At 38.6% G+C, this 25,121-nt stretch overlaps 2 protein-coding genes across 2 annotated transcripts; both read right to left on the bottom strand.

The window, feature by feature from the left end:
* Positions 1-16,125: 16,125 nt before the first annotated feature.
* Positions 16,126-16,962, bottom strand: LOC110875988. Its single transcript, XM_022124174.1, has 2 exons — positions 16,563-16,962; positions 16,126-16,463 (listed from the first exon to the last, which is right to left on the bottom strand). The coding sequence occupies exons 1-2, from the start codon at positions 16,960-16,962 to the stop codon at positions 16,126-16,128; spliced, it is 738 nt and encodes a 245-aa protein (XP_021979866.1).
* A 474-nt stretch (positions 16,963-17,436) lies between these two features.
* LOC110875989 lies at positions 17,437-19,263 on the bottom strand. The gene has a single exon (XM_022124175.1). The coding sequence runs from the start codon at positions 19,261-19,263 to the stop codon at positions 17,437-17,439; it is 1,827 nt and encodes a 608-aa protein (XP_021979867.1).
* Positions 19,264-25,121: the final 5,858 nt, after the last annotated feature.

Genomic DNA, 25,121 nt, shown 5'->3' with positions numbered 1-25,121 from the left:
AGCGGGACGTTGTGGGCAGTGGGTTAAGAACGCTATGTTTAAACATTTCGAATAATTGAACTTATGGTTTACTTGGGTTATTTACTTATGCTTCCGCTACTGATACTATGATTGTTTTGAAACGTCAATTGTATTGAATGGAGTTTTACGAATTACTTTATTTATATTATGCTATGTTCAATATGATTGATGGCTTGATCCTGGTCAGTCACGCTCCCACGCGGTGGTACTCCGCAGGTGGATTTTGGGGGTGTGACAAAAACCTAGTAATCAATCATCCTAGAACGGATGATTAATTTTCAAAGCAGATTCGGATTTGTGTTCTCGTTGTGGTAATCACCTAAGGATAGGTGACGGTATTGTTTTAAATTATAAACACAAGTAAGCTAGTGTTAGGGTCCTAAAGTTATAGTCTAGGTCAAAGCATTACTAATAACCTAATTCCCTATAACCATTGGCTCTGATACCAACTTCTTCTGTCACACACCGACCACGTAGGACAACAAGACGTGGCGGAAACGTCAGGGAGTGTTGCAACAGAAGCTATTGTTTCACAACCATGGATACAAAATAGTTTTGTTTTATTGATAAAATTAAACATTACATTGTCTTAACACATAGAACAAACAAGTTTTATATCGTCTATCATAGTTATTATGTCACTAAGGCCTTGTCCAGATCCTACGTGACGCATGCATCCTAGAAGTCAATCAAGCATCAACACCTGAAACATATGTAAAAATTTAGTCAGCAAAGAAATGCTGGCGAGTACATAGGTTTTATAGGAGTGTTGGATTCATGGCTAGTTGAAATGTTGCAATACTTTATTAAAAACTTTGTTTTCAAAAATAGTATAATATTGCAACTTAAATAACCAACTCAAATCAAGTGGGTTATAGTTTATAAAACCTCGTAGCCATGATTCTTAACCCAAAAACATTTGTTTAGTAAAGCAATTTGTAAAACATCTCGTATTAAATCGTTAATAAAATCTCGTTAATAAAACTCGTATGGTTTATATCATTTCGAAAACCTCGTTTGTGTGATATCGTTCCAAAATCGTTTGCCCAAGTGAACTAAATAACGCCACGGTATGTAATATGTTGAAAACACTTATATATAAGAAGTACCAGCGGCGTATCTACCATGTTTTCACCATATTACACCCGTCCCGTTATCTAAACACTAGCCAAAAACCAATCGTTTACCCAAATTGTTTAACATCGTTTCCAAATTGTTTCCAAATCGTTCCCAAATCGTTTACTCGTTTAAATCGTCCTCGTTTTAATTGTGATAACTTATATATGGTCGTCTCGTTAATAACATTCAAACCTTTGTGACTCGATGACCTCGCTTCTCGCTTCTCGAATTAACAAACCACCATACGGTAAGTTAACAAACATCAGATTCAGTCGCTACCCACAACCCCCACACATAACCATGGGTGTAGTAAAGTAACGTGATTTGTCAGATCCTATGGTACCATAACCTAATACTGGTCGGTTGGGCCAAAATTAATGAATGTCATTCGTTATGTAACTACAACCATCAAGTTTTGTTCACATTATTGAAATCGTTATTAGTTTAGTAAAAATCGTTTTAATCGTATTTGAAATCATCGTTTAAACCTTGAAAACATTTCGTACATATGAATCACCCCAAAACATTTAAAAACAGTAAAAGAGGGGAACTATGTACTCACATGGAGTGCAAAGTATCCTCAATCAAATTGAACTTCAACAAACTCGAGCAAACCAGAGAAATCAAACAGCACCTAGTAATCGAATCACTAGTCAAACAATAGACGCCTAAATCGGAAGATCGGATAGAATGAGGTCTTGTAAACCAAATGAGTGTTGGAACTCATGTGATATGGTTTAACAAAGCCTACATTCTAAATTGGAACCTAACCTAAGTGCTTTCGACCCATCGTGACCCATTAAGGTAGCTTACGCTACTTTAACGCGTCGTGCGCGCAAAATGCGTTCGAGACGTCTAACTAGTCCTATGACAAGTATTTATGCCCATACATGTTTAATTATGTTACATAATCAGTTAAGTGACAAAAGTTTAGGTTACATATGCTTAAATACCAATTATGTATGAAAAGGGTATTTTGGTAATTTACCAAAGGCACATAAACTACTTATCATGCGACTAATCAAACCTAAGTGACCATAAGGTATAACCTTGGAAGGTTATTCCCTACGCTACTATGGTCAATAAACATGTTTGGTCGGATCCTAATGATTGACCAAGCGGGTCGTGTTCGAAAGTCTAAGCGGGTGTTTAGTCCGCTTGACTTACGACTCTACACAAGCACTAATCGAAAAAAGTGACGAGCTAAACATGTTGAAACATGTTTAGTTAAGTTAGAAAATAGGTTTGGTATCAAAACAAAGGGTTTTGATACCTAAAAGTAGCTTGGTTACAAAATAAGCGAGAAAACGCATTCTGGCCGAAGCTACGACTCGTCACTGAGCCTAGATAACGTGGTAATCAGTAGGTATAGTCACTAGGGACTATAACCATCATGATTAAGCTCACGTTATGAAGTTCAAACGAAATTCACATTGACCATAAACTGGTCAATGCAGAAAGTTAAACGCAGTTTGACTTTAATGCTAAAACGAATGAAAAGAATGAAAGAACGCTTACAGAAGGTCCCCGCAAGATTTGATTCCGATTTTTCTCTCAGGTAGGAAGCATATACTTCCACTTAGAGAGCATAAATCAGATTTCAAATTGTGGGTTTTGAAGTGAAATGGATGGGGTATATAAAGGATTTCTAGAACCGTTAAGATCGTTCCTCGTAAACTGAGCTTTGATCTAGACCTTACATGTGTGCCCATGGTTTTCTAAAACCATGGGAGCCCCTAATGTGGACTATGTTCATTGAATACCAGCCCATAGTTTTGCAAAACCATGGGTGAAAACCATCAACACTTCAAAATGGACCAAGTTCAATGTATCTGCCAGAAATTTCAAAAATGGTCCCTGCACTTGTAAAACTTGATTTTTTTGGCACTTTTAAACCCCTTTAACCTCATTTCAAGGCTCTAAAATGATATTAAAGTATAGGGAACTTAAAATATGCTCAAAGACATCACGGATGTCGGTTCATTTGGTCGTACGGTTGCGTTGTTCGGTTAATTACGATGGAAGTCGTAACGAACGCAAAAACGATCCAAATCAAGCGACGAATGGATTTTTATTATGCCAAACACTAAAAATAAAATATTTTAATGCTTACATAAATTTTTGGATGTCCAGATGTATTCAGAATGTAAGATATGCACGAAAATGCAAACTTGTGCATTTTTTGATGCTTTTAGTCCCTATTGATCAATAAAGTTTGTTTTAGCATACGGAACCCCTTAAAGCCTATTTCTAAGCTATGTAAAGGTTACTTAGGGTATGTTTAACTTATGATCAAGTTCCGGAATGTTCGTTACTATACAGATCAGTATAGTTTCGCAGTTTGACACAAATAGTCCCTGCGATCGAACAAACTTGATTTCAACATACCAAACCATCCAAAACTTATTTCTAAGTTATGTGGAGGTTATTTAAGATATGTTAAGCCTATTTCACTATTCCGGAGTGTATGTTGCATTAAACTGGTTATATTTACGCATCAGTGCGCGTATGACCTTCCAGAAAGCGATTTAATGCTTGAAATTAGAATTGAATCGAATTGTAAAATCACCAAACACAAATACACACAAAATAACACCAAAACACATATAATAACACCAAAGCACATTGTTTTTTTAATAATCAACATCGATTTACATTGAACATCGATTATAGAACACAGTTGTCACAGTTTGTAGGTCGTGACACTATTCAAGATGACCGCATGTGAGATCATAGTTACTTATAATTCACGGACGCAATTCTGTGAGTTCATGTCCCCTATTCATTTTAATGCTTTACAACTTTACAACTATCGGGGAAAATACATGTTCAAACGTATGTTAAAGTCATGGAATGAAACACCTTAGATCATGTGCGATTAGGGTCATACATCTAAGCACCATTAATACAGTTTGGACCTAGGTACAGAGGGTTAGATCTAATGGGTTTTGGTGAGCCCCACTATTGGTCGTGGACCCATACAGAAGAGTGCGTTTGTGTCCCAGTCGATAGTAGTCGATCCAAAATCGTCTAGGTTTGGATTGCTTCCTAATTCGTCACACATATTAATGTTCTTGCGAAACATTAATGTTTGACGATTTCATTGACGCTTTACATACTACATCTTTACATACTGGTTTCAGCTTATACAACTTACATTTTACGTATAGATTTTATACAACTCACATTTACAAGATACATCTTATACAACTAAACTGCATGAACTCGCCAACTTTTGTTGATGTTTTCAACTTAACATATATTTCAGGGAATTAGTGGACCATGCAAATGTTCAGACAAGATAGCAAATTATCAAGACTCCATGCCACCATTTGAAGGGTTTGCCCATTATATACTGCCTCTTTGCGGTGATATAGTGGTCAAAGCCATGACATTTTAAGACTTACATTTTGATGTATGAAACAATGACAACTTATTTTCATTTGATGGTTTGTAACCAATACATTTAACTTATGTTGCGTTCTTTTGAAACGATTATGACAATGGCATTGGAGTTTGTTTTATTCAATTAGTAAGTTCACTTATATTGTTATGCAATGAGAACCAATCAGATCATACCTCGCGCTTCCGCTATGAGCGGGTGTGACAGAAAAATCTAATGAGGTATCAAAATTTTCTAAACCTTGGCATTGAGAGGTTTGTAGATCAGAATTGTTTACTCTTTGTGAGTTTGAAATGAGAGCAATAGGTCCTCCCTTTTGGTTTGAGTTTTCGTATTTCTCTTATTCTCTTGGAACAAGAATGCTATAGAGATCATGTAAATTCATATTCCCTAGTTCTATGGTGGATGCCAAACTCATTGTTAGACTTCTCCATTCCCTTAGCAAGGCATCCAGAAACTTTACATTTCTCTCATCATTTGATTTCTCAATACCAAATTTTTAGAAAGACTCTCATTTTGAAGACTTTTGAATCTTTCATAAGAAGAGACACAGTTTGTTCATTTGTTTTTCTTCATTCTTTCTCCTCATTCACAAAGATTTTCCAACTGATCCCATATTTCCTTAGCAAATGCACATGTATCTACTTGAGAAAATATGTCATTAGGAAGTGCCATAATCAAAAGTGATTTGTCCCTTTCATCAGCTTCCACCTTATCCTTGTCTTCTTTGCTCCAATGTATTTCTTGTTTTGGAGCCAAAGAGACAGGTATTTCTTGTGTATGTTCAGTTGCTGGAATAACTAGGGTTTCAATAGTAGGTGCATGTGGACCTCTCTTAATGGATTGAAACAGAGCTCAATCATCTCCATTTGGGAATTGATCATCTTGATTCTCCATTGGGGGGTATTCCTCTCTTATTAGGGTCAAATGTTTCGACATAGATCCAATATTGAAAGCATTGTTGTAACACCCCAATCGCGTAATATAACAACACGGGCGGAAATATCGGGGAGTCACTTTACAAATTGCTCACAACTACCGGTACTAAATTGTTTCAATATCATTAACATCGTTTTACAAACAAAGAATACATGTAATTGTTCTTTTGTTTTAGAAGTCTAAGGCCCGTATGCAGTCCTATGCGTTGCATGCTTTAACAGTCGAAAACCTGAAACATATGCGAAAACAGTCAGCATAAAAATGCCGACGAATACATAGGTTTTATTAGCCAAATAAATGGCAAAACATTTGATATTATAATCTTAATTGTGAAAATTCGTGACAAAATAGGTTTATATATGGCATTATGATATTTACTAAGTCATTTTATGCCTTACATTGTAAAAACTTGTTAATATGTTATTAAGAATCCAATCAAGGATTAATAATAACTGTTTTGAATTAAATCAAAACTTATATAAGTATTATATAAATCAAATCAATGAGTTATGATAATACTTCAGATATCTTTCTAAGAATCTAACGTATAAAAATATGGGAGATTCCACAAAGATTTTGATAATCAAACATTGAAACAATTGTACACAAATTCCAAAAGTGATCCAGATAACGCTACAAGAATAATAAAATTAGAACACTTATATATAGGAAGTACCAGCGGCATATCCACCATGTTCTTATTTTATTACACCCGTTTCGTTATCTAAATCACAACTACCATATAAACACATAATCATCAACTTGTACCAACTCGTAAACACGCATTAAAGTACACAATGAATTCAAACAGGGACTCCAATATCAGTACTCTAAACATCCCACATATGTCTAACTATGAAGATAGATAGATACTACAGGGATCGGGTTCTCGTAACATCGTCTAACCTAACACGCATTAAAGTACACAATGAATCCAAACAGGGACTCCAATATCAGTACTCTAAACATCCCACATATGAGGGCTGATACGTATATTGCTAAGCTTCTAGTTGCGGCTACTGCATACAACATTTGGCAAGAGAGAAATGCTAGGCTGTTTAAAAATCAACTAAGACCTCCGGAGACTGTTTGCGATGTTATTATAAAAACAGTGCGATACAAGTTGATGGGTGCAAAACTGAAGGATACTGGGAGGGTACGGAAGATTCTTGAAGAATGGGAGATCCATGCGCATAAAGATGGCGACGATGGTGGCTGATTAGTTGTTTTTGTTGTGTTGGTCGGTTGATTCTAGAGTTTAGTCTAGTTGTCGTTCCTTTGCTTGGTTGTCTGTTTTGTGTTTTGGTTTTCGGGTTTACTTTCATGGGGCATGTCTCATGATTGAACTAGTGTAGACTCACTACACTACTTATGTTTTTTGGTTGTGAATATATAGAATCACCGGGGTAACCCTTTACCCAAAAAAAAAAAAACCCTCAAAGCCTATTTCTAAGCTATGTAAAGGATATTTAAGGTATGTTTAACTTATGATCATGTTCTGGGATATTCGTTACTGTCACACCCGCTCATAGCGGAAGCGCGAGGTGTGATCTGATCGGTTCTCATTGCATAACAATATAAGTGAACATACTAAATGAATAAAACAAGCTCCAATGCCATTGTCATAATCGTTTCAAAAGAACTCAACATAAGTTAAATGTATTGGTTACAAACCATCAAATGAAAGTAAGTCTTAAAATGTAAGTCATTGTTTTATACATCAAATGTAAGTCTTAAAATATCAAGGCTTTTGTCACACCCCGGCCGCGTAAAACAACAAACCGCGGCGGAAACGCCGGGGAGGTGAGTGGCGACAGAATTATTGTTTCCACAACCATGGCAAATAAAGTTATGTATTATTAAAATTTAAAGTTACATTGTCTTTGAGTTCAAACTAAACTAACATAATAACTGTCTTTTAAGTCACTAAGGCCCGAGTCCGCCTAAGTGAAGCACAAGCATCATCATGCATTAGCACCTGAAACAGATGTAAAAATAGGTACGTCAGCATAAAAATGCCTGTGAGATACATAGGTTTTGTTTATGCAGATTCATGACTTGTATTTGAAAGGAGAGTTTAATAAAATGTAGTCATGAACCTTGTAAAATGTTTTCCTTTGTAAAACCATGTGAAAATCAATGAAAATCAAATGATGAGGAAATGATAATGCATGGTTAAATGAATAACCAAGTAAAAGTGAATTTGTATAAAATATGTAATTTGTAAAACAATGTCATGTTTATGTATGAAATGTTTCATGTGTTGCCCAAGTGGTTTATATAACGCAACGATGTATAATACGATAAAAGCACTTATATATAGGAAGTACCAGCGGCGTATCCACCATGCTTTTATCATATGACACATAGCCCCGTTACATAAGTCACTTATCGATAACCAACCAAAATGTCTTGTTTCATGTCAAAATGTGTATGTGTAAACCGTGTACGATGTCATGTGTATCAGGTATAACCAATGAAATGCATAGCAAGTAGGAAATCATCTGCTTAACTATGTAATGATGTCTAATGTGAAAACAAATGTCATGTATGGTGAATAACTAGAAGTTACTCAACCCCATAGAAAATGTACAAAACATGTTTTTGAATAAACCTAAGTTTAAATCAAATGTTATGCTTTGCAGAAAAACAATGCTTTATGATTACAAACATTAATTCAGTAATGTTAATCGCATACATTCAAGCCTTGCGACTGTGGCGACAAACCCTTAAACGAATTAAAGGTTTATCTAAATTATGTTGTCGGATTCTGTCATCCCCAACTTCCAAACAAACCTAGGAAGTCGGAAACGGGAGTTGTCAATTCCTATGGTACCATTACATAAGTCCGAGCGGCGTAGCTAATGTTAATGAATGTATTATTGTCCCGATTGAACATACCAAATGTCATAACCAATGTAGCATGTGAAAACCATGTACTAGGAATGCTAAGTAAACATGCCTAGTAGAAATGTTCATGTAAAAACAATGTGCTAGCATGCTCAGTAAACATACATAGCAGAAACGTCATGTAAAACAATGTGCTACATATGCTAAGTAAACATATGCAACAAATGTGTAACAAATCAATGTGCTAGCATGCTTTACATACATAGCAAAACACAATGGAAAGCATGTACTATATGTGTACTAGGTGAAAGTAGCATGTTTATAAAATCATGAAATGCACGAAAGTAACATGTATGTACATGTGTATCACCCCAAAATATTTGAAAACGGTAAAAGAGGGGAACTATGTACTCACTTGGGATTGCTAATTAGTCTTGAGAATAAGACCAATTTAAGCTCCAAGGGTCACGGAATCAACCGGCACCTAGTATAGGTAACTATGTTAATCATCGGCTCCTAAATCGGGAGATAGGATAGAATGAGGTTCTATAAATCAAATGAGTAATTGAACTCATATGGTATGATTTATTAGTCCCAACATTCTGATTGGAAGGCCTACCTAAGTGCTTTTGACCCGTTTCGACACATTATGGTAACATAAGCTACTATAAGGCGTCGTTAGCGTAAAACTATGATCGGATGGTTAACTATGTGCTATGTCAAGTCTTACATGCCCAATTATCCCTAAACATGTTACTAAATCCGATTACATGTCAAAATTATGTTCACATAGTCAAAATACGGATTTATGCTTCAAAAGTGCATTTTGGTCATTTCCTATGGGCATACAAGCTAACAAGCATATGACTAACCAATCCTAGGTGATCATAAGGTTATAACCTCAGTGGTTATTCCCTATGAAACTATGATCATTAACTAAACTTGGTCGGATCCTAAAGATCGACCAAACGGGTCGGGTTCGAAAGTGTAAGCGGTTGTTTATACCGCTTAACTTACGACCCTAAACAAGCACAAACTAATAGTGTCGAGTTAGACATGTCAAAACATGTCTAACCTACTGATTTGGTATCAAAACAAAGTGTTTTGATACCCTAAAGTAGTTTTGTTGCAAAATGCGTGCTAAAACGCATGTTGACCGAAACTTTGACTCGACACTACAACTAGCTTACGTGGAAATCAGCAGCTATAACCGCGAAGGATTATAACTATCGTGATTACAATCACGTTTCAAAGTTCAATTGAACTTTGACTTGACCAATTGATGGTCAAAACCGAAAGTCAAACTGTTGGCCAAACTGTTTGACTTTCCGCTTAAACATAAAGAACAAGCATGAAAGAAGACTTACAAAGGGTCCTAGCTATCTTTTCTACAAAGAATAAAGTTCCAAGCAGATTAGAAAGCTCCCAAATCAGATAAGAGATGAGAAATGAGAGGAATGAGCAAAGAATTGAGGAGTTTGGCCAACTATTTATACTTGTTGGTGATCAACAAGATCATGACAAGTGGTTTGTTTAGCCATTAAGCAATGAATCACAACCATACAAGTGTTAGGAGCAGGTGCAAAGCCTTGGAGAGGTGGTAACTTGGCTACCACACAAAGAAATTGCAAGATTGGCCCCTGAATTTACAAACTGATGCTGAAAACAAACTTTCTGCCCAGATGTGATTGTCGCGTAGCGCGACGAAATAGGCAGGGGATGGTCGCGCTACGCTACCATGTGTCTGATTCAGCAAAGTTTCAAAAATGACAGAAATGGTCCCTGCACGTGTTTAAGCATGTTTTTGACGTTTTTAACCTCCGTAAAGTCATTTTCAAGGCTCCACAAGGTCGCTAAAGTGTAGGGGACCTGAAATATGCTCGAAAACATCTCGGATGTCGGTTCGTTTGGTCTTACGGTCACGTTGTTCGGTTATTTACGACGAAACTCGAACGGACGCGTGTACGATCCAAAATGCGCGACGAATGGCGTTTTCGCATCCAAATCGCTAAAATAAAAATATTTTAGTGTGTACAAAAATTTTGGATGTCCAGATGTGACCAGAACGTAGGATATGCGCGAAAATGCAAACTTACGTCGTTTTTGACACTTTTAGTCCCTGTTGGATCATGTAAGCATGTTTTTGCACACCGAACCTATCAAAGCTTATTTCTAAGCCATGTTTAGGTTATTTATGGTATGTTTAACTGATGATCAAGTTCCGGACTGTACGTTGCCTTACGAAACGGCAGACTTTCGCAAGTTGACGCAAATAGTCCCTGAGAGCGAATAAACTTGTTTTTGCCATACCAAAGCCTTTAAAACTTATTTCTAAGTTATGTAAAGGTTATTTAAGGTATGTCAAGTTTATGATGATGTTCCGGAGTGTTTGTCGCGTTAAACTGATCGTGTTTACGCATCAGTTTGCGTATAACTTTCCAGAAAATGATATAGAGTTCAAAATCGATCAAAAATCAACATGGGCACAAAACCAAACATAAATGACAAACATTGGGATCAAAACACACTGTTTTATTAATATTGTATTGTTCAGAGTTTGTAAAATGATATCACAAGCACAAATGTCACAGCTTTGACCACTATATCACCGCAAGGAGGCGGTATATAACGGGCAAGACCTTCAAATGGTGGCATGGAGTCTTGATACTTGCTTTCCTTGACTAAAATGTTCGCATGGTCCACTAATTTCCTGAAATACATGTTAAGTTTGAAAACATCAACAAAAGCTGGTGAGTTCATGCAATTTAGTTGTTAGTGCATGTTCTGTGACAACAGCTTAATAGTTTGATTATTTAGTCTTTGGATATTTTGTAATGGGCTTAGCATATTGGTTAGTAAGTTATTTAGTGTAATGGGCTAGGAGAATGGCCAAGCCCAGTCCAAAGCCCAGTATGCAAACATGGTTGTAGTATATAAACAACATTATGCATTAGGGTTTAGGTTAGACATTTAGTAGAGAGTTCGAAATCTATAGAGAGTGGCTAGGAGATTTCGAGTGGTCTTGAATTGATTGTAAACGTTTACGTTGGATAATCAATAGAAGACCAGATTGATTGAATTGTGTTCGTGTTTCTTGTTTCTGTGTTCGAAGATTTATCAAGGGGATTCCGCACCCTTGATAGATTAACAGTCTTGTTACGATCCATACGGGATTACAAGGACCTACAATTGGTATCAGAGCTTTTGCTCTTGTGCGTGGTTCAAGACTGACTTACAATTGGTATCAGAGCTTTTGCTCTTGTGCGTGGTTCAAGACTGATCGACAGGATTCAAGTTATTTTTCGGTTGAAGAATTTTTGGTGTCTCATTTATAATTTTTGTAGAGCAGCAAGAACAAGGAAGAAAAGTTCTAAATTTCAGTGTTTCGATCTAAATTGGTGGTTGTTGTTGATTGTTTGCTAAAATTTAGGAATATAGTTGGAAAGTTCTTTATAGGAATATATTTTCGGAATTTTTTCCTTGGTCAACAGATTTGGAAATTGATTGATTTTAGGGATTGGCTGTTGTTGGTTGGAAGGGTGAGACAAACAGCTGGATTTGTGACAACTGTGCTCTGTAATCTCTGTACGATATAAAACAATGTTGATTATTAATAAAACAATGTGCTTTGGTGTTATTATATGTGTTTTGGTGTTATTTTGTGTGTATTTGTGTTTGGTGATTTTACAATTCGATTCGATTCCAATTTCAAGCTCTAAATCGCTTTCTAGAAGGTTATACGCGCACTAACGCGTAAATATAACCAGTTTAATGCAACAAACACTCCTGAATAGTGAAATAGGCTTAACATACCTTAAATAACCTCCAAATAACTTACAAATAAGTTTTGGATGGTTCGGTGTGTTAAAATCAACCTTGTTCGATCGCAGGGACTATTTGTGTCAAACTACGAAACTATACCGATTTGAATAGTAACGAACACTCTGGAACTTGATCATAAGTTAAACATACCCTAAATAACCTTTACATAGCTTAGAAATGGGCTTTGAGGGGTTCGGTATGCTAAAATAAACTTTATTGATCAATAGGGACTAAAAGCGTCAAAAAGTGCACAAGTTTGCATTTTCGCGCATATCTTACGTTCTGAATACATCCGGACATCCAAAAATTTATGTAAGCATTAAAATATTATGTTTTAGTGCTTGGCATAATAAAAATCCATTCGTCACGCAATTTGGATCGTTTTTGCGTTCTTTACGACTCCCGTCGTAATTAACCGAACAACGCAATCGTACGACCAAACGAGCCGACATCCGTGATATTTTTGAGCACATTTTAAGTTCCCTATACTAACTTCATTTTAGAGCCTTAAAATGGGGTTAACGGGGTTTAAACGTGCCAAAAATGCTTAAAAATCAAGTTTGGGGCTGCAGGGGCCTGTTCTGCCAATTGCTGAAAGTTGTTGCCAGCACCAGAGGTCCTTACGGACCGTAAGGGACCTCATACGGTCCGTAAAGCCTCCCCAGATCAGCAGAATGTTGCAAACAGCTTGATCCAGTTGTTCCTCATACTTGCACCTGGTTTTTTTGCATTCTATGGGCAAACTTTGATGGTTTTCATGTTCCCATTGTATTCTAATACCTTGGGCCCAAGTGTAAGGTTGAGATTCAAGCTCGATTTACGAGGAATGATCCTAACGGTTGTGGATTTCCTATAAATACCCCCCACCCTTCACTCATTTCCCTCACATTTGAATCTGATTCTACACTCTCTAAGTGGAAGTTTGTGCTTCCTACCTGAGAGTGAATCGGGTTCGAATCTTGCGGGGACCTTCTGTAAGTATTCTTTCGCGTTTTTCGTTCGTTTCTATCGTTAAAGTCAAACTGTGTTTGACTTTCTGCTTTGACCAGTTTATGGTCAACGCGAAGTTCGTTTGAACTTCATAACGTGAGCGTAATCACGATGGTTATAGTCCCTAGTGACTATACCTACTGATTACCACGTTATCTAGGCTCAGTGGCGAGTCGTAGTTTCTGCCAAAATGCGTTTTCTCGCGTATTTTGTAACCAAACTACTCTAGGATGTCAAAACCGTTTGTTTTGATATCAAAACCTGTTTTCTAACTTAACTAAACATGTTTCGACATGTTTAGCTCGTCACTTGTTAGTTTAGTGCTTACGTAGAGTCGTAAGTCAAGCGGACTAAACACCCGCTTAGACTTTCGAACACGACCCGTTTGGTCGATCATTAGGATCCGACCAAACACGTTTAGTGACCATAGTAGCGTAAGGAATAACCTTCCGGGGTTATACCTTATGGTCACTTAGGTTTGATTAGTCGCATGATAAGTAGTTTATGTGCCCTTGGTAAATTAGCAAAATACCCTTTTCATACATAATTGGTAATTAAGCATATGTAACTTAAACTTTTGACACGTAACTGATTATGTAACATAATTAAACATGTATGGGCATATAATACATGTCATAGGACCAGTTAGACGTCTCGTACGCGCTTTTGCGTGCACGCCATGTTAAAGTAGTGTAAGCTACCTTAATGAGTCGCGATGGGTCGAAAGCACTTAGGTTAGGTTCCATTTTAGAATGTAGGCTTTGTTAAACCATATCACATGAGTTCCAACACTCATTTGGTTTACAAGACCTCATTCTGTCCGATCTTCCGATTTAGGCGTCTATTGTTTGACTAGTGGTTCGATTATTAGGAGCTACTTGATTTCTCTGGTTTGCTCGAGTTTGTTGAAGTTCTATTTGATCGAGAATACTTTGCACTACATGTGAGTACATAGTTCCCCTATTTTATTGTTTTTAAATGTTTTGGGGTGATTCATATGTACGAAATGTTTTCAAGGTTTAAACGATGATTTCAAAAACGATTAAACGATTTTTACTAAACTAAGAACGATTTCGATAAAGTGAACGAACTTGTTGGTTGTAGTTACATAACGAATGACATTCATTAGCATTGATCAAGCCGACCAGTATTAGGTTATGGTACCATAGGATCTGACAAATCCCGTTACTTTACTACACCCATGGTTATGTGTGGGGGTTGTGGGTAGCAACTGAATTTGATGTTTGTTAACTTACCCTTTGGTGGTTTGTTAACACGAGAACGAGTTGAATGATGGACGAGTCACAAAGGTTTGAATGTTATTAACGAGACGACCATATATAAGTTTTCAGAATTAAAACGATGACGATTTAAACGATTTGGGAACGAATAAACGATTTGGGAACGATTTGGAAACGATGTTAAACGATTTCGATAAACAATTGGTTTTTGGTTAAGTTTTTAGATAACGAGACGGGGGTAATGTGGTGAAAACATGGTAGATACACCGTTGGTACTTCTTATATATAAGTGTTTTCATCATATTACATATCGTGGCGTTATTTAGTTCACTTGGGTAAACGATTTTGAAACGATGTCACACAACGATGTTTTTCTAAGAGATATAAACTATACGAGTTTTTAACGAGCTTTTACAAGATATTTTGCAAGTTAGTTTTCTAAAACAAATGTTTTTGGGGTTAAGAAGCATGGCTACGAGATTTTATAAACTATAATCAACTTGATTTGAGTTGGTTAACTATGTTGCAATACATTTTTCAAAACAAGGTTTGTACTTTGACTCTTGTAGTCTAATAAAGTACTGCAACATATAAACGAGCCATGATTCCGTTACTCTTATAAAACCTATGTACTCGCCAACATTTCTTTGCTGACTAAGTTTTTACATATGTTTCAGGTGTTGATGCTTGAATGACTACTAGGATGCATGCGTCACATAGGATCTGGACGAGGCCTTAGTGACATAATAATAGTGATAGACGATGTAAAACTTGTTTATTCTATGTTAAGACAATGCAATGTTTAATATTATCAATAAAACGAAACACTTTTTGTATCCATGGTTGTGAAACAATAGCTTCTGTTGCAACACTCCCCGACATTTCCGCCACGATTTGTTGTCCTACGTGGTCGGGGTGTGACAGAAGAAAGTTGGTATCAGAGCCAATGGTTATAGGGAATTAGGTTATTATTAATGCTTTGACCTAGACTATAACTTTAGGACCCTAACACAAGTTTACTTGTGTTTAGATTTTAAAACAATACCGTCACCTATCCTTAGGTGATAACCACAACGAGAACGCAAATCCGAATCTGCTTTGAAAATTAATCATCCGTTCTAGGATGATTGATTACTAGGTTTTGAACCCTCTGTTATATGGTTTTGAACCCTTCCAGTTGATTCATATTTGGCCCAGTGGCTTTTGAATTTTCAAAATCTCGTCAAAGTTTGGGTTAAAATAATGTGAACACGTGCAAACTGGAAGAGTGAATGCATGTACCCTGAGTTTTCTGTCTAAGGCTAGAGTGTTCGTACAAATCCACATAATCGGACCAGTCACTCTTACCTGGGAACTCTTGGGGTGAGTGTTCACTTATAGGCGAGCATGTCTTCGCGATGCATTATTTTGATTCATTTACTTTGATTAGTCACTGCGTGTCGTTTGTTTGTTCGAGGTAACGAACAAATGATCGCCTTCCTTGTGTTTTGTCGATACATCTTTTTCTTTTCCTAATTATCAACCTTACTCGTTTCTCTTTTTTTGGGTAAAGGGTTACCCCGATGAATTTTATATATGAAACAAAAAAGAACAAGGGTATGTCAAAGCGACACACCAACTAGACTTGACATGCCAAGCCTAGGACACCACACGACACAATCCGTCAAAACAAAACAACCAAACAAGACCACCAAACAAAAGACAGCCATAGCAAATCTAAACCAAGACCCGAAAAAACTACTAGCCCGGATCCACTAAATCATAGTTGCAATTTTCAATCTGCCAGGTCTTGAAGATCCTTTCCCTAGCCGAGCTCACACGGAATCTGAATCCCATCAACCTCAACCGAACCGAGCCTTTAACCTTCTCGGTAACTTGATCTACCGACCTCTTATTATTAGTGAATAACCTGTTATTCCTTTCTTGCCAAATGTAGTACGAAGCAGCTGCTATTACCAACTTACACACAATGTGATCAACATTCTTTGATCTTGAGTGTTGCTCCACCCATGTTAGAATTGATGACCAAGTAATGTCCACATTCGTCAAGTGTACCATCGCCTTCACTTTATTCCACACTTGAGCCGAGAAGTTACATTGAAAAAATAGATGATCACGACTATCCCGGTCATAGTTACATAGCGGACATCACATAAGGTTCAGATTTGTTTGACTACCTGCTTCCCAAACTGCCATCCTATCCTGTGTCTTTAACTTATTTCTGAAAGCCAGCCACATATGAAACGCGTGCCTCGGGATACATTGAGAAAACCAAACCATGTTTGCCCACAAAGCATGATGCTCTCTACTCCGAATGGTGTTCCAAACATGAGCCGATTTAAAATCACCTGTTTTTCCATCCAAATCTTTCCAAACAAGCCGGTCCACTGCATTAGGATCTAAATTGGGAACCGAGATAGTGATTAAAACCGGAAATAAATCAAACCACGCTTGAGGCCATTTCCAGTTCCCATTTTGATCAATAATCTCCGCGACCGTAGTCCGAAGGTTAAAACCAGCATTAGTAATGTACCTTGGAGTAATAAACGATCTAAGCGGGCTCCCCGTACACCACATATCACTCCACACATTGGTTTGTAAACCACTCTTTAAAGAAGACCAGATATGAGGACGAATGATACTTCGGATAGATAGAATTTTCCTCCATCCCCAGCTCATACTCCCCCGACAAGGAACCTCCCAAAAATTCCTACCTTTAAGTTTGTAGTTATGAATCCATCTCACCCAAATAGACTCCCGGTTAGAAATAATACTCCAAATATGGTTTGCCATAAGAGACTTATTAACATCCGAAATATTTCGAATACCCAAGCCACCTTCATCTTTAGGCAAACACACATCTTTCCAAGCAACCTTCGCACGAATCCTGCCATCCGAGCCCGCATTCCACAGAAACCGATGAATTCTTTTTTCAAGCTCACTAATTACCCGAGCTGGGATAACAAAAACTGACGCCCAATAAATGTGCATAGAAGAGAGAACCGAATTGATTAGCTGCAATCGGCCCGCAAAAGATAGAGACTTAGTAACTCAATTGACAATCTTTTTCTCCATGCGTTGAATAAGGACTTCACAATCTTTATATAACAATCTCGAAGAGATGAGGGGGACCCCAAGATACCGGACCGGGAGGGAACCCTCCTGAAACGGCATAATGTCAAGAATTTCCTGCCTGATTGAAGGGGGAACATTACAGAAAAAAACTGTACTCTTGGCTGGACTAGGAGCTAATCCTGAAATATTAGTAAAAATTTCCAGCGCCTTCTTGATTTTTCGAACCGAAACCACATCTCCATGAACAAATATGAATAAATCATCAGCAAACGACACATTGATAATTTTCTCCTTGGCACATAGGGCATGATACTTATAAGAGTTGTTTGCCGCTTGTCGTAACAAAAGAGACAAAACCTCCATAATTAACGTGAAGAGATAAGGCGACATTGGGTCTCCTTGCCTAAGCCCACGTTTGCCCTTAAAATACCCATGAAGATTGCCATTAATACTCACTGAGTACGACACCGTGGTTACACACGTCATGATCCACTTCACCATTTTCTGATGAAAACCAATACTAAACATGGCTTGCTTGACCTCCTCCCTAGTAACTTGACGAATCATGTGATCCGCAACTTCACTGCTAAGCACATTAGTAAACAGATTTTCCAAATTAGGCACTTGAACCGGACTCTCAACACCCAAAAAATTCATGTAATGCGACACCATAGCATCAGCTACATCATCACCTTCATATCTATTTCCCACGGAATCCATAATACTATAGATTTTGGTTCTAGCATTTTTAACTTTAACCGTGTTGTGAAAAAACTTTGTATTTGAATCACCCGCACAAAGCCACTCGACCTTTGATTTCTGTTTTAAAAAACATTCCTCATCATAAGCTGCTGACTGAAAATCCTTAAGGCATTGAGCCTCCAATTGCCTCAACCGAGAATCCAAGGGGTTCTGATCCACTTGAACATGAATATCATCTAGCTTTTTCCTCAAATCATTCACCTTAGCATGCAAGTTCCCTTGGTCAAACAATATTTTCCTCAACTTTGGCTTTAAATTCCTCAGCTTCTTCACTACCGAAAGCATAGTAACACCCTCAATATTCTTCTCCCATTCAGATTTGACACTATCCTTAAATTCAGGTTTCGTGACAATAAAGTTTGGGAACTTGAAAGGCCTTGGTCGATAACCATTTTTGCTCAGCATTTTAAGAAAACATGGAGTATGGTCCGACACACGAAACGGATGAAACATAGCATAGGCTGAAGGATAATGGTCTAAAAACGTGACATTGCCCATAATTCTATCTATTTTCTTCAACAAACCTGCACCACTCTTTGGCTTTTGATTCCAAGTATACTGAAGCCCATGAGCACTTATATCAATCAATTCAGCTTGATGAACACATTCATCAAATTCCCGCATGCCAATAGATTGTTTAGAGGACCCATATAACGAATCTTCAAGATTGAGAGCAGAATTAAAGTCGCCCATTACTACCCACGGCTTATCATGACAAAACACTTTATGTTTGCATAAATCATTCCAAAGCATTCTCCTATTTTGATACTTATTTTCAGCATAGACAAACGAACAGAAAAGGACTTTCTTGCTGGCTTTAAAGAAAATTTGAGTGTGAATAATTTGGTCCGTTTGAAAGAGAACCATAACATCAAGGTTGTCCGCATTCCACCCCAAAATAATTCTAGTTCCCCGACTACAAACCCCACCATTTGAAGTCCAACTCCACTTACGAAAAACATACTTACAAACTTTATCCAGCTTGCTAACATCAACATGAGATTCGAGAATAGCACACAATTCAACATTATTGGCAGACATAAGATTACGAACCTCAGCTTGTTTCAGGGGATGGTTCAAGCCCCTAACATTCCAACACATAATACTATCCATTGACAACCTTGGAACCGGGAGTGCTTGCCCCCTCAGAAGAGTCAATGTGCCGTTCATTAGACATAAACTTCGCCATTTCAGTCGGAGTTACTTCCAAAATTTCATCAGCTACCTGTGACGTTTTATGCGGCTTCCCATTCATACCATCATTATTAAAACCGGTATCCTCATACCCATCACCATAATCAGCATCTAATGCCTCAAAAGCATTGGATGTTTTTACGTTAGTCTCATTCACGTGTGTACCAGAATCCTTCTTCGTGCCCGAAGTACTCGCTCCCGACTTATTCACTTTCTTCCTATAGACAAATTTTGCTTTCGGTTTCTTATTCATCACTCCAAACTTTGCAACCTTTCTATTATTTGTAATAAAGCCATCAGCATCAACTACAACTTGTTTAGGAACAACATTCTGATTTTTCGGGCAATTTTGTTCATTGTGGCCCAAAATACTACATGTCGCGCATCGTTGTGGCTTCCACTCATATTCAACCTTGATTTTTTCCATAGTAAACCCATCCTCATCAAGTTTCGGGATCGCAACAACTATATGGTCTTTGAGCTCATTATCCGCATTAACTTCTATCAAGGCACGAGCATAACTACTCCTACCCCAACTATGAGCACACATATCAGCTGTATAACTATCCAATCTCTTTGGAACTCCAATCTTGGATGCCAGCAAACTTAATCCGTCATCAGTATAGATTGCAATCGGAACATTATGGAGCTTAACCCATATAGGAACCGATTTGATACCCTCTTTTTTTAAACTGATGGATGGAGACCATATGTTAAGAAATAACGGAACTTTACGAATTAACCACGGCCCTCCCTCCAGCGCTTTATGCATACCTTCTTTAGAATCAAACTTAAAGAAAAAGAAGCCTTCCGAGTTCATCATGATCTTAGAAAATCCAAACTTTGCCCAAACATTTTTAACGTAGTACTCGACAACCGGAAACGGCAATCTATTCCCTAGGAAGTAACCAAAAAGAACATTATCAAACCTATCTTGTACCTTCTTAACAACCTCCTTTGGTATCACAACATCTGCCTCTTGGTGTGTTTCCGTATTCTCCAGCATCCTAAAGTTCACTTCAGTCTTAGGCCTTGTGTTACTCTTCAACTTTTCAGCATATGAAACTGGTTCCGCAGATTGGTTTGTCTTCTCCAAGCGTTCACTATCCAAATCAGATCGACCAGAATAGTTACCCTTCTCCAAATCATCAACAACTGGCTGAACCGGCTGAACTGGAACCGTAATCTTCACCAACTCATCGATGACATTAATAACCTTATGATCTTTTTGCACAACACCCCGACGAGGCAGCAAAGGGTTTCCATCAATCTTAATCGGCTTACTAAACAAGGAGGATTTATTACGCATATCCGGAACATTAACTGACCCCTTGGAAGTAATGAGAACATCTTCATGCATCCGCTCCGAGAAAGACTGAAAACCTAAATCCTCCAAACTTGGATCACGATTATTTGCCATGCATAAAACAATGTTGAAACACAGCAAGACGGCAAAGCATGCAAAACGAAACAAACAAAATAGCAAAAACCAGAAAAACCCTAGACGGCAAAGAAACGAAAAGAAACCCTAATCACAAAAGAAACGAAAATCCTTATTCCAACTTCAAAAGATTAGAAACCAGGGTAGAAGTCTAGAAGCCTTACTCAGAAGGATCGACAACACCCCAATACCTAACCCTAATCAATCAAAATTAAGGATGAAAGATCAAGTATTAGGGTTCCTAGAGAAATCGCCTATGCCGCCCAAGAAACCAGAGAGAAGCCATCAAGACAGAAGTTTATTCCTCCAGTGCGTAATCCGCTTATCTACCTTACTCGTTTCTCATATTTCCTTGTTAGACAATGCCTCCACGACGTGAAGCACAGTCTTTCACCATTGAAGAAATCGCAGCCCTAGTCTCTCAGCAAGTGGCTGCTGTGCTTCCCGGTGTTGTAACTCAAGTTCATGAGATATACAACAATAACAACAACAACAATGCGCAGTGTAATTTCAAGAACTTCAATTCTGCTAAACCTCTAAAGTTTTCTGGGTCGCAAGGAGCAACTGCGCTCCTACAGTGGTTCGAGAGTATTGAGAACACATTCAGGCATGTGCAGTGTCCGAATGCACGTAAGGTTGAATTTGCTTCAAGCGTGTTTGAGAAGTGAGCGCTTACCTGGTGGAATGGTGTTATGCGCGATAGGGGTGCCGAAGTGGCGTTGGCACAAACATGGGATGAGCTTCGGGCTCTCATAATGAGAGAGTTCTGTCCCCGTCACGAGATTCGAGCTTTGGAGCGAGAGTTTAACGATTTAAAACAAGATGGGGCTGAGCACCGTGCGTACACGGATCGCTTTGAGGAACTCAGTCTATTGTGTCCCACCATGGTTACCCCACCAGACAAAGCAATCGAAAGATATATAGATGGTCTACCCGATTCTATGCTGGATATTGTGACCGCTGTTAAACCCACTACCCTTCGTCAAGCGATCGAGTTATCCGCTACCCTAACTGAATCCCAAGTCAGGAAGGGTAAACTCACCCGCAAGGGTGACAAGAAGAAATCGTCTGATTCTGCGAAAGACAAGAAGAAGGGTAAAGGTAAAGAAGGTGAGTCGTCGAAGAAATCAAGGAAGCGAAAGGGTGCACAGAACTTTGCTGTTACGACACATACTGAACAGAACACACCGGCTCAACCTCCTGCGAAAAAGGCGTATGCTGGTACCGCACCACATTGTGCTCGCTGCAACGGTCATCATGTTGTACAACAACCTTGTAAGCAATGCACGACGTGTGGTAGACTTGGGCATTTAGCCAATGTTTGTCGTTCAGGACAAAATCAGGTTGCTCAGGTTCAAGCTCCGGTACAGGGGAATGCTGCAAGATTCCCACCGGGTTCCTGTTTCAATTGTGGAGAGTTTGGTCACTTCCGCAACAACTGTCCGAGGCTGGCAAATGCTAATGCGAATCCGAATACGAACATCAACTTGAATCCTACTCGAGGGCGAGAATACAATTTGAATGCAAACGAAGCGAGGGCTGACAACGAGGTTGTCAATGGTACGTTTCTTGTCAACAATCGACCCGCATCTATTCTTTTTGATTCTGGTGCCGATAAAAGTTTTGTTTCGTTATCTTTTGAGCCTTTGCTTGCGATACCTAGAACTAAACTGAGGAAACCCTTGTCTGTCGAAGTTGCTACTGGTAAACCTCTTGTCCTCGATTCTGTTATTCGTGATTGTCAGTTGAACCTTGATAATCATCTTTTTCCTATTGACCTCATGCCAATGCAACTTGGGAGCTTCGACATTATCGTTGGAATGGATTGGTTAACCAAACACCACGCTGAGGTGGTTTGTTTCGATAAGATTGTTCGTATTCCTCTTCCGTCTGGCGATGTTTTGGAAGTTCGTGGCGAGAAGCCATCTGGCGGTTTGAAGCTTATGTCGTGTACAAAGGCCCAGAGTTATTTGAGAAAAGGATATGTTGCTTTTCTAGCACATGTCACCGAGGAGAAAGACAAGAGTAAGAGTATTCAGGATATTCTGATTGTTCGGGATTATCCAGAGGTGTTTCCTGATGAACTGCCTGGTTTGCCTCCAGTTCGTCAAGTTGAGTTTCATATCGACCTTGTACCCAATGCCAACCCGATTGCGAAAGCACCATATCGTCTTGCACCTTCAGAGATGCAAGAGTTATCGAAACAACTTCAAGAGTTATCTGATAAAGGATTCATCCGTCCGAGTTATTCACCTTGGGGAGCTCCTGTCCTCTTCGTGAAAAAGAAAGATGGGTCTTTTCGAATGTGTATCGATTATCGTGAGCTTAACAAGCTTACCATCAAGAATCGATATCCCCTACCTCGAATTGATGATCTCTTTGACCAGCTGCAAGGTGCTTCATGTTTTTCTAAGATCGATCTGCGTTCTGGGTATCATCAACTTCGTGTTTTCGAAGAAGATATTCCCAAAACTACTTTCCGCACGAGATATGGGCATTACGAGTTTACAGTCATGCCTTTCGGCTTGACGAATGCTCCAGCTATCTTTATGGACTTAATGAATAGGGTCTGTAAACCTTATTTAGACAAGTTCATTATTGTGTTCATCGACGATATTCTCATTTATTCAAAGACTCAAGCCGATCACGAGCAACACCTTCGCTTAACGTTGGAACTCATTAAGAAGGAACAACTTTTCGCTAAATTCTCCAAGTGTGAATTCTGGCTTAAAGAAGTTCAATTTCTGGGTCATATAGTCAACAAGCAGGGTATTCATGTGGATCCGTCCAAAATTGTTGCTATTAAGGATTGGAGTACGCCAACGACACCTACAGAGATTCGATCTTTTCTTGGTCTTGCTGGTTATTATCGTCGATTCATTTCTAATTTCTCGAAGATTGCGGTTCCACTCACTGCTTTGACTCAAAAGAATAAGCCTTTTGAGTGGGGGCCCAAGCAAGAAGAAGCGTTCCAAACGCTGAAGCAGAAGTTATGTAATGCTCCTGTTCTATCTCTGCCCGAGGGAAGCGATGACTTTGTTGTCTATTGCGATGCGTCCAACTTAGGCCTTGGTTGCGTCCTCATGCATGAGATAGAGTTATTGCATATGCATCTAGACAGCTGAAAATTCACGAGAAGAACTACACGACTCATGATCTTGAGTTAGGAGCTGTGGTGTTTGCGCTTAAAATCTGGAGACACTACCTCTATGGAACGAAGTGTGTGGTTTTCACAGACCACAAAAGTCTCCAGCATATTCTTAATCAGAAAGAGCTGAACATGAGGCAACGACGTTGGGTTGAACTTTTGAACGATTACGATTGCGAGATTCGCTACCATCCTGGTAAGGCGAATGTCGTAGCCGATGCGCTTAGTCGAAAAGAGCGAGTCAAGCTTCACTCTGTCCAAGTTCTATCTGATATCCAATCTCGTGTCCTTCAAGCTCAACGATCCTGTGTGATCAAGGGTTTATTGAAAGATGAGTTACCGCTTCAACTTGAGCTTAAGCTCGAAAGGAAAGGCGATGGTTTGCTTTATTTCAAGGATCGTTTGTGGGTCCCGAAACAAGACGATCTTCGCGCCCTAGTGATGGACGAATCTCACAAGTCTCGATATTCTATCCATCCTGGTGCTGATAAATGTACAAGGATCTTCGTACTATGTTCTGGTGGCCTGGTATGAAGAAAGATGTTGCCTTGTATGTAGCGAAATGCCTAACTTGTCTTAAAGTCAAGGCTGAACATCAACGACCTTCTGGTTTGCTTGTACAACCAGAGATACCGGTTTGGAAGTGGGAGAGCCTTGCGATGGATCTCATCACTAAGTTACCGCGTACATCTAAAGGTCACGATGCTATTTGGGTTGTTATCGATCGATTAACGAAATCAGCTCATTTTCTTCCGATTCGCGAGGATCTATCTGCTGATAAACTTGCAAAGATTTATGTTGATGAGATTATTTCACGACATGGTGTTCCTTTGAATATCATTTCCGATCGTGATGCTCGATTTTCATCTCATTTCTGGAAAACCATGCAATCTGCTATGGGAACCCAACTAAATCTAAGCACTGCTTATCATCCCCAAACAGATGGACAATCCGAGAGGACAATTCAAACTTTGGAGGATATGCTTAGAGCATGCGTGATAGACTTTGGTGGTAATTGGGATTCTCATCTGCCAATGATCGAGTTCTCTTACAACAATAGTATGCTAGCATCAATATGGCACCATTCGAAGCTCTCTACGGTCGAAAATGTCGTTC

Source organism: Helianthus annuus, chromosome 9, assembly GCF_002127325.2.
Source record: "Helianthus annuus cultivar XRQ/B chromosome 9, HanXRQr2.0-SUNRISE, whole genome shotgun sequence".
Taxonomy (NCBI): Eukaryota; Viridiplantae; Streptophyta; class Magnoliopsida; order Asterales; family Asteraceae; genus Helianthus; species Helianthus annuus.
The sequence above is the reverse complement of the archived record's forward strand: the minus strand, read 5'-3'. Positions and strand labels throughout refer to the sequence as shown.

What these genes read in the sequence shown, in the direction of transcription:
- LOC110875988 (XM_022124174.1), bottom strand. Translation starts at nt 16,962, where the DNA reads ATGTGGTGTACGGGGAGCCCGCTTAGATCGTTTATTACTCCAAGGTAC. An exon ending in GATGGCAGTTTGGGAAGCAG is followed by an intron (nt 16,464 to 16,562) that starts GTAGTCAAACAA and finishes TCTCGGCTCAAG; the next exon opens with TGTGGAATAAAGTGAAGGCG.
- LOC110875989 (XM_022124175.1), bottom strand. Translation starts at nt 19,263, where the DNA reads ATGTCTGCCAATAATGTTGAATTGTGTGCTATTCTCGAATCTCATGTT.